Genomic DNA, 10,491 nt, shown 5'->3' on the forward strand with positions numbered 1-10,491 from the left:
AGCCTGGCAACATCATATGGGCGGGTTTCACAAAAGTCGGAGCCCCAGAGCCTAAGTTGTTGTTCTGCGTCTCTGCAGGCTTCATCATAAAATGTCCAAACTGACTTATCTCTCAGTTAAATTGCTCAAATATATGTAATGTACGCCAAGAAGTGGTGACTGAGCTCATTCAATAGATCAAACCGCAAACAGCCAGGTTTGATGGTAACAAAAATGATTTGCATATACTAAGTTTCAAATACAGGAGAGTGCTTTGACCTTAGAAAGCATGGATCAAATATGGAAATAATGTGCTTTAATTGGTATATTGCTGAAATACCTTGTTGCCCACATGCTAACTACGAGCGGAAGCATCTCGGTTAGCCGAGCTGTCGTATTATGGGATTAGCATGGACGCATGGATACATATAACGAGTATGAAGTTCTCTCTGGGCCACTGAGGCTACGGTGCGATGGGGCACTTCGACATTGAGCCCTGGGTAATGTTTGTAATCTCGCTAAATGCGTTTCATTTACTTGAGATACATGTTCAATAAAGTCAAAGATAGAAAGCTTTTAGCTTTGCAGTCGTGAATCCTCATTTACTGGTTGCCTCAGTTTCTTGAATGTTAGTTTAGGATCGGAAAAAGACAACACCCTGATTTCGGAACAAGCCGTATGCTCCGGGTCCTCATCTTTGCTGCTTGAAAGCACTCCAATAGACTCGCGCTGGAATGTTTGACAAAGAACTTGAAGGCAACTTTTGTGGTCGAACACTTGATTAAACCTATTTGTGTTCACTTAACCGACGCTTTGTTGAACATATTGCACTTTACCTTTGGATAGGTAATTTGTATTTGGTCGCACCGTACTTATCTCGATCTCCGGCTATATGTATCAAAGATACCATAACAGGATCGGTGAAAACAATGGGCTGGCTTGAGTTAACCAGAACTGTGTAGGTTACCGTCAGAATCTTCTCAGCCATGGCTACTCTTCGAAACCTACGGAAAGAAATGCACCAGCACCTATCATTTGAGTCAGCACCTCTTTTTAAAATCAAACTGGATATGAGTTACAATCTTTGAATGAACGTATAGACTATCTTTGAGTCAATGCGCAACATGTGTTTTCCAGCGAACCAATTATCTATGAGTATTGGTAAGCAATTTTGCTCGTACGTATGAACGATACATACCACCCTTGTTGAATCTGAGCTCATCGGAAAGCCAGACAATAAAGCTTAATAAGTCGTGGACCAAAGTCGTGTCACGAGAAATTGTTGCAGGGTGATATAGTTTGACAAGTAATCTGGCCCAAGATAATGGTAGGATAAGACCGGAAAACCTATCCCGATTGGTAGAGTTATTATGGATATGAAAAATCATGTCGCAAGTGACCAATTCAACCATATGAATTATTAGCGCTAAGTCTGTAGCTCCAAGTGACACTTTCATGGTAGCCCTTTGCAGCAGCAAACCAATGACATCACTATATGCTTAATTGCGAATCAATACTTACTCACCTAAGCGTAGTAATGGCATTTGTCAACCCGTTGAAGTCGCTCCAGTCAAAGAATGAAGATATGTAATCTCCCATTAGACGCTCGTTCAGGTCTAGATCGTCAAGCTGATTTCTGCACGTATGACTTGAATTATTCAACCTTATGGGCCCTATGTTTCCTTCATATGCACTTTCCCTAAAGCACATAACCAAGCTATGACCGATCACCAGAGACGAAAATCCGGTATTAAATGTTGCCTCTGGGCCAACGCTTGAAATGAATTTTTTGAGAAAAGTGACTAGATTATCCGTGGTCAAGCTGTGGTCGCACAACCAGGTTGGATCGAATTCCCGAATCAGGCCAGTACTGGAATAGATTGTATCGAATAGGCTTTGGATCCATAGCCGTGGAACGCTTGGCTGGGTCTTTTCGGGACCACAAATACTAAGCAACACATCACAGATGGAGGAGATTGAAGACAAGCCAAGGAGGAGGATTTTAACTTTGTCTTGATGGCTAAGACATGAATACAATTCAGGAGAAGCCGGCTTTCTAGCAGCGCACGCGTTAGTAGCCAGGTCGGCAGCTTTGAACAAGCCAAGATCATTGAGGCTGTTATGCATTTGCCGTAACCGCCGTTCTAGAGGTATTCGTAGCCCATCTTTAATAAGTTTATCAATCCATCTGGCCGGGAATAATATGTCGCCGTTTGAATTTTGTTGAGTTGGAACTCGCTCCTTCTTACTGAGCTCGTAAATGACGGACTCCTTAGAGACAATGAATTGACTATTGATAAGAAGATCTCGCCGGAATGGATTAAAGCCTAGTAACCTCTGAGCTGTGGGAAGTCGACTAGGCTCAGAGTCTTCGACGATAGTTATAATGAGTGAGTTATATGACATCCACCAGGCAAGGCGGTCTCGGATACGTCGCGGAGACGGATGATTTTTAAGCCAACCCATGTCACTGACCGAAAGGTGAACGAGCATTGTTTTGTGGATTCGCTCCTCCGAATCAAACTGGTCCCACTGCTCAGATTCGATCCAAGCCCAATTTGGGTCATTAAACCTGTCAAGAAGCTTGTCGAATAGCGTAAACTAAATACATAGCTTCAGATTTGTTCCAAGTACAAGTGGCTGCTTCCCTGCTTACCTTTCTTCTCTGCTTGGGTAGGAGGGAGGATAAATGTGGAAACAATTTGCCAAGCATTATTCTCATGCAATTGATTGAGTTAGCAGACTTCTTGGACTCAAGCCCAAATACGGTCTCAGAGTAGCAAAATACTATTTTCGCCCCCTCTTCTAAGCTAGAGCTACGGTCGTATTCGCAAAAATCCTTGATAAAATATTCAAGTGCATCGGTTAGCATTCGATCTTCCCGATGGATTTCTGCCAGCTCAGCAAAACGCTTGTGTTGATCAAGAAGAAATTTCAGTTGCGGGCGAAAGCTTTTTTGTCGTGCATAGCTCAGCTGTTCTTCAACATTGAATTTGAATAGGGGAGGTAACAACCTGTGAAGGTTGGGTTAGCCATCCAGCTCAGTTCCGCTCCAAATGTAGGGACATACTCATAGTTGCATTTACTAAAATAGTGCATTCGACAATAGTCCAGTAACTCTTGCTCGACGGCGCTTCCCAACTTGCTGCCGTGCGCCAGTAACAGCACCACCCCATCCCGGATTAGCTGTTGCCTGAAAAGAGTACGAATGGCTTGTTCGTGATACCCTGCTTTGATTAACATTTTCGCGGCTTCACGGACCTCGTGAGCAAGTTCCAAGCAAGTTGCTGAGTGGAATCTCAAGTGTCTAGCGCTTTGAATCTGTCCAGAGTTCTCTTCGTCCATTCCACAGGCATCTAAAGCTCGAGAAGCCTGACAAAGCTTTGAACGACTTTCTCTCGAGTCTCCGCGAAGCATTTCGGCCTTAGCTCTAGACATTTGGTGATAAGCCATCGCGATCTGAGCTCTTGAGTTCTCTCCGCCTCGTTTTAGGCAAGCGGAAGCCAGCCTATACATTCCATTGGCAAAATATTCTTGGCCTTTTTCAATCCATTCCTTTGGGCTAGATACTATTCATAGCAGGATGAACCTTTACTCATTTACAACGATACATGTGGCTTACCTGAGCCCCATCCCTCCGCTTCGAATATTCGTTTAGTTGTGATTAGTCCTTGAGAGAGCCAAAATTTCTATTGCGAGTTAACAAATTCATCGTACATGGGTGCAATTGATATTATAAACCAAACTCACCTGCATTGCTTCATTAACAGGGCCATGATCCCACATCCAACAGCGTTTCCGGGCCCGAGTAATTGCTACGTATAACAGCTTCAAGTCATTACATAAATATACGGGAGGAACAGACTCCTTAGAGTTCCTATGGGCCTTGAGGGGACTACCATGAACGAAATCCCAAGCGTCCGGGGCCTCTGAGCTCGCGAAAAAATTGTATATTATAACATCGTCGAATTCTAGCCCTGGATAACCCCTTATAAGCCTTTGACAATGTCCAACAGAAACTATGAAACACCTTTGCAGTTGGTAATCGATAAAATTGGGCATAGTTCAGCTAATGTCGGGCTTAATGTTTGGGCAACAGCTTCGGACCGAACAATGATGGCTTGCTGTGCACCAAATGAAGCATGGGATCCGCTATGAGACCCGATGTGAGGCGCTGGAATATATCCTATGGCAACTTACATACCTTGATCCCAATAAAAATTGTTCAAAAGTACAAACTTCAGAGTCAGTGTCTATGAACGCAACTGGTGGTGGCCCTCTCCATCTTGAGGTTTCGGGATCCATATGGTCCAAAGAGTTTGGAAAGTGCTTGTAGAGTGCATCGACAATTGAAGCCGCACAGTTTACAATCCCAGTATGACTTCGAAAATTTCCAGTGAGATTAAACCTAGTGAAATTTGCCATAGGCTTTGAGTCATACAGCTCCGTTGGAGCCCCCTTCAGGAGAGCCATTGAGCCTCACTGTACATATCAGAGAATACAAGCGTACCTCGCCAAACAAATAGGGGCCCAGATCCTTAATCCGGAATGCACTCCCAGCAACAATTGTTTGAGCGGTATCACCGGCCCAGTACGTATTCTGCACACTTGTACATAACGATCCCAGTACTAATCACTCATAAGTAGCAGCTATATATATTACCTGGGCTCACTCACGGTGGATATCCATCATCAGATTGTCTTGAACTTCGTCTACATACCTGATTTTTCATATAAAATATAACATCATCGTTGCAGCGATTGAATAGAAAGCATTTAGACTCACAAGAAGTCTACCAGGTGATTTGACGGATGTGCGTGCCATTCTTGAATGTTGTTGGCCTTATTGGCGATGAACTTTAGAAGAGGTCGGGTTCTGCATCATGAATGGTTATAAAACCCAGTTTCTTGAAGGAGCAACAAGAGTTACCTGTCAGCTGGATCTCTCTCGAATCTTTCTCCCTTAATTTTATTGTAATGTCCAAATAGATCGTATATTTGCGCTCTCAAACCCGGGTCTGTTCGGTTAAGTTTTTTCCGTGTTGGTGCTAGATACTCATCCCGACTGAGGAACCCATTAGGATCTTGTATTGATTTTGACGACCCCTTGATTACTCCCATAATTTCGGAGTATACGAAAGCAGGGTTAAGATTAAATTTGAGCATGTTCCTGAATTTCGGCCAATATTCCGACTCGAATACACTGCACAAAAATCAGCCTCTGTATGCCTTACAACTGGGGTATTCCTTTACTCAAGGTCAATGATATTGCTGCGAAGAATCGGCATTTTGCATTGCTTTTGCTCTTGTTCGTATTCAATCAAATCCGCCTCAAGCAGAGAACACAACTGTACGAATATCACTCCAGTGGTATCCTTTTCTTCTACAGCTAAACTGCTTACTTTATCAAAGGAAATAAAAAGAGGAAAGTGTGAATCTTCAAGCAGAGAGAACCTAGGCGGGAGATCTTCTCGGAGATCAAGCTCATTATCGAATTCAATCAAGGCTGGGTCGGACCGTTGTTTATATTGTTCAGCCATGACAGCGAGTTCAGCTTCGGTCTTATTGGCAACGCTAGTTGATTCGATGAGACTAAGAAAGGTAGCCTTGATGTGCTTGGCCAGTACGCGTGAGCGAGTGACAACCATTTGACGAATTGTGGATGCTTGATCCTGTAGATGAATGGCACGCATCCTATAGACTAGAGCAGTTGTTTTTCCTAACTCTATATCAGATCATAGTAAATGCCTCCAAACTCATCGAATATGCATACCGGTGCCACTCCTTCCAACTACGATTGTGGCATTCTGATTGTGAACAATTGACTTTTCAAGGGGACTTAGAACAATATTCAAATTGGTTAAAATGCTGCTGGTACCGTCTTGGTTATCGCTAACACATTAACTCACTCCAGATTTATTGGAAGATTGACTTCCAGATTAGCACGAACGGCTGGTTTTGTAGGATCTTCAGTGGGGCTTTATACTCTACAAAGAGAAGCTCACAGTTGTACAACGCCTTATTGACAGGAAAGTATCTTTCGAATCTGTGGCGGAAGAATTTTATTCCATTATATTTCTTTTTCAAACACTGAAGTATGATGGCGGTGATAAGCTTACCCAGAGTCGGTAGTAGCCTGAAAATCAAAAAGGTCGCATATTGTGGAAGATGAGCCAATGGACTTTAAAAAGAAATACTGGCGCAAGTACCTGGTCTTGACTTACAGACTTTCCGTCGTATTCGTCCAATATATTCATTGAATCGTGGGTGAATAACCTATCGTCGTGTGGATACTTGGCTGGCAAGTAAATGAACTGATTTGTTGCACTTTGTGGCAACCGGAAGTTGCATCTGACATATTTGGCAGTGTCAGCAAATCAAGGTGATTTTTGTTTGAATTAGTGACAGATGGATCCTAACTTACCGGTCTCTGTATTCATCTCTATAGGATCCTCGATAAAGAGATGACGAAATGCGAGCCCAATAGCCGTAGTCTATATGAGCTCGAGAAGCAATACAGAGAACCTTCAAGACTAAATGATCATAGCGACCATTAGAAAATTAGCGGAAATTCCAAGGTAATCTGCATTACTTTGATGATCATACTGCGGGAGAGGACGTGACTCAACAATATTCCAGATTAGTAAGTCCAGAAACTCACTTTGAGAGAGCGATCTGGAACAATATCTACGCGGTATATAATCCTAAGATCACTGCTCATTCGCGCTCGGTAAATCGGGATAAGATTTGAAGTTCCAATGACAACATTATGATTTTCCCGCGTGAATTGGCCATCTCGAAGCTCACTAATTGTGCCAGTTTAGACTTAGTGGTATGCGCGAAATTAAACACAACCACTGACTCGATTTTTGTTTCTATAATCTCGAAAACCCTTTGCTCTGCCTCCAGTTTCATGTATTGTTTATACGCTCGAGAGGCCATGAGGATCTCCCATTGGGAGGTACCCGGGGAGGGATTCATACTACTAGATTCAATGTAGAGATTCAATGGCTGGAGGTGGTGGGAGATGGCGGTTCCCTCGCTCCAGTGGCTACGGTTATGGCTTGTTTGCAACTGATCCGCCACCCAACAAGCATCCAATCACAGGGTAAGAACCTTGATTTCATTCGATTCGGCGTAACCTTGCAATAAGCAAACACGTACACGCATTTAACTACAGCACCATACCAAATTTCAGACGCATAGCTCCAAGGATACACGTGCGTGTGAACTTCATTATCTTATATGACTCAGTTTTGAAGCGCTAAAAATACAATATATTAAAACCTTGATGATACAACGCTCGTGAGAGCAACCTTGAAAGTTGGGCCGTGCAAACTATCATTTTGAGGAATCTTCACATTTCTCGGGCTTGATCCTAATCCATTCAACCAATAATCATGCTTATAACATCCATGGTACGCCCGGATAACATGTAATAGGGCACTCCCAACCCTATGCGCTTGAATAGATTATCACAAATGCTGGGCAGAAAAATGAATGGGGGTTATTTAATTCTACACATGAAATGACGGATCACTAGTTGGGAACAAGTATTTCAGCCCTACATGCACGTCCGCTATAACTCATTATTGCTATACAGAGGAGATATTCAACGTAGATTTTTGCTCTATCCGCCGGACCTTTGGATTAAACCTTATAGCTGCCAGGCTACATGTAAGATGAACCAACTTTGTCAGGCACCTCATAATCTTGATTAATATCATATATAGAATCATAGATTATTATTAGATGTCATAAAACCCCTTCCTCGGAGGCCATTCCTCCCAGTGAAACTACAACATTCCGGTCAAGCAACAACCCCTTCACTGTGTCTTGACCTCCTTGATCCCACTTTCTACCGATCCCGACTCGAGGTTCGAGTCTATGCGCGTTGCGTCCGGTCGATCTTCAGCAGAATGCTCCCTCGCGTCGATCACATCCTGTTCAGCCGCGCTCGGCTTCGCCAAAGGTTCTCCGCGGCGGAGCTTTCCGTATGTCTCTTCGACCACGAGGAACGATGTCAAACCGGCGCTTGTTCCGAGCAGGTTGAGCGGAGAAAGATCGGACAGGGGTAGGAGGATCATGACGATGCCAACAGCGACGCGGAAGCCAAGCTGAGTAAACTAATAACAGCCTTGATTTAGTATTGCTTCTAAAAATAGGTTGAAGGTTGAAACTTACGCGACCGAGCCTTGATGTTCCCGTAGGGTCCAGCCCACGGTGGGTAGCGCCGATCAGAGCCATGGAAATTAAAGCGACCCCGAGTCCGCCTCCAAAGTACCATCGAATAGCCGAGGTGACCTCTTCAGTGTGTTGAGTCATCCGCGATGTGGCCGCAGACACGAGAATCAGAGAAGCGCACAGAGGGAAATGCAGGTTGGTGAAAGTGATCGAGGTGAACCCTAGAAGCATACGTATCAGTGATCAAGGTGAATATATACGCCATGATCCAGACTCACAGTGTCGCCTCATTGCGTGCACAAATGTATGGCTGCACTCTGCGTCAAAATAGAGCCAGCAAAAGTTGAATGCGATGATAAGCCCGGAAACGGCGCTCCCATAGATACTGTCAATCAGAGTTAATTACGACCCTGAGCAAGATGAACAGTATGTCAATTACCTCTTGAATCCGATATCAGCCCTCGTCGCATGGTATACAACACTGAGAACGACTTCGCCAAGTACGATGACAACGAATGCGGCTGTTCGCTCGATGAAATGTTCGATATTGGTTGCTAAAGTTCCATGAGCCACTTGCTCTGTGCATATAGTGGCTCACATACCAGGAATATAGGGTGCCAGCTGTTCACGGCTTTTCTCATACGCGCATGCATTGGACTGGAAAGAGTTCAGGAAGAGTTCATTCGCGGAGAGGACGTACTTGCCGTTGGGTCAATGCCTTTATGATGTGCCTCGAGATCTTCGTGTGTAAAACGACTTAGGATCTTCTTTGTCAACTTGTTATTAAGAACAATCGGAATCCCGACAAAGTAGCTACGAGTTCGAATTAGCATGAATGCCCATATCTGGATGGATATAAACTTACCGAAGGAGATAATCGGTGCCCATACCCAGGCTGGCTAGAGTAATAATTGCTGCAGGCGAACGCACGACGAGTAACGGGAGGTACACAAAAAAGTTGAGCATTTGATATGCAATCTGAAGCAAAAAGGACGACCGGAACATGGGCAACGCAATCGCATACCAACTATACACAGTTCGATCAAAATCATAAACAATGACACACAAAGCAATACCTACTCACATCAAGAACGCGACTCGGCTAAACTTGGCGACCAAGAAGAATGCGGTGGCGGTCACGAGCGCTGGGTCCCGAGCGTAATGAGATGAGACGGCTTCGGCGGTGCTGGGCTCGTGACCAGCCTCAGCGAGTATGCTGCCCAGGGCCACGTGAACTGCTCCGGTGCTCGCCTCAGTTGATTCGTGTGCACCCAGCTGTATGGCGGATGCATTGGCGGTATAGCCTGAGGAATGCATTTGTTTCAGCGCGGGTCATCCTCCACCGGGGGCTCGTGACATACCGACGAGCAGCGCCATCAACCATAGTACAGCAAGTCTTTGGAGAACCTACGCGAGGAGACGAGGTAAGTGGATATCGCGACACAGCAGCTTATTAAATACTAACATCATCAGTACCAGAAGCATTGACAAAATTGCGAAATCTAAAGTTTGACAAAAATAAGCGCCATTGACGATCGACAAGAAGCACAAAACTCACTCGCTCCAGAGAGACCAAGTTGGGCTAAATAAAATTCAGTTCTGGCCGTAATGTCCGAGCGACATCATACTCACTAGAATATCAACACGAATTTGGCGAGACCGGCGGCACTGGCATTTTCGGCGACAGCTTCGCTCAGCTGATGCGCAATGGCAACAAATACCAAGTCGAAGAAAAGTTCCAAACGAGATGGAACGCGTTCCGTATGCTCGCGATGACTTGGTTTTGTCGGAATCAAGTCAGTACCAACAAAGTGATCTCCGAAGTGAGACGAGACAGAGACTCACATTTTGCCAAGATGGATCCACTGTCTGACGACGGGGGGACGTATGAGGTTCTTGAAAGAGTAGTGGTGCGAGTGTTCGCTGTCATGGTCGTCGAACGACTTTCCGTGAAAGTGAACGTTCCCAGGTCCGAATTGATGTATTGTGCGGTGTGGCTGTTGTTCATGAATATGTTGGGCATAGCATCTCCACAGGTCAGTCACGTCACGTATCATCATAAATTCGTAGATACCGACCTTTTCGTGGTGAAAATGGTGAGCCATAGTACTGGTCCTCCCGAGTAGATTTCTTCCGAGGGCTTGCTAGAAAGGTTTAATACCCGTAATACGCCAGAGATAAGATTTTGATATGTGGATATGTAGAGACCCTTTGAATCCTATTGCAGTGCCGTGCTGTATCAGACTCAGTCAAGGAGCGGTGGTGGTCGCGAAAAGAGTCGCCATTGGGTACCTTCATAATAAATAGACCGAATTGTTCTTGGCCTGT

General features: G+C 44.6%; 2 protein-coding genes across 2 annotated transcripts; both read right to left on the reverse strand.

Annotated features, from left to right (window-relative positions):
- Nucleotides 1-1,470: 1,470 nt before the first annotated feature.
- Nucleotides 1,471-6,921, reverse strand: RhiXN_11835 (UvrD-like helicase carboxy-terminal domain protein; the record flags this gene model as incomplete). The annotated part of the gene is made up of 22 exons (XM_043331650.1): nt 1,471-1,477; nt 1,505-2,580; nt 2,636-2,993; nt 3,050-3,548; nt 3,602-3,668; nt 3,730-3,956; nt 4,010-4,131; nt 4,184-4,437; nt 4,490-4,608; nt 4,657-4,700; nt 4,766-4,855; nt 4,910-5,182; nt 5,233-5,698; nt 5,753-5,817; nt 5,889-5,931; nt 5,985-6,025; nt 6,099-6,115; nt 6,204-6,330; nt 6,404-6,512; nt 6,572-6,584; nt 6,641-6,785; nt 6,842-6,921. The coding sequence occupies 22 exons, from the start codon at nt 6,919-6,921 to the stop codon at nt 1,471-1,473; spliced, it is 4,242 nt and encodes a 1,413-aa protein (XP_043185160.1).
- An 884-nt stretch (nt 6,922-7,805) lies between these two features.
- On the reverse strand, nt 7,806-10,268 carry RhiXN_11836 (low temperature requirement protein LtrA; the record flags this gene model as incomplete). The annotated part of the gene is made up of 12 exons (XM_043331651.1): nt 7,806-8,105; nt 8,164-8,384; nt 8,442-8,548; nt 8,603-8,717; nt 8,864-8,976; nt 9,029-9,190; nt 9,248-9,467; nt 9,525-9,570; nt 9,629-9,665; nt 9,722-9,745; nt 9,796-9,939; nt 10,009-10,268. The coding sequence occupies 12 exons, from the start codon at nt 10,266-10,268 to the stop codon at nt 7,806-7,808; spliced, it is 1,749 nt and encodes a 582-aa protein (XP_043185161.1).
- Nucleotides 10,269-10,491: the final 223 nt, after the last annotated feature.

Source organism: Rhizoctonia solani, chromosome 12 (genome assembly GCF_016906535.1).
Source record: "Rhizoctonia solani chromosome 12, complete sequence".
Lineage (NCBI taxonomy): Eukaryota > Fungi > Basidiomycota > Agaricomycetes > Cantharellales > Ceratobasidiaceae > Rhizoctonia > Rhizoctonia solani.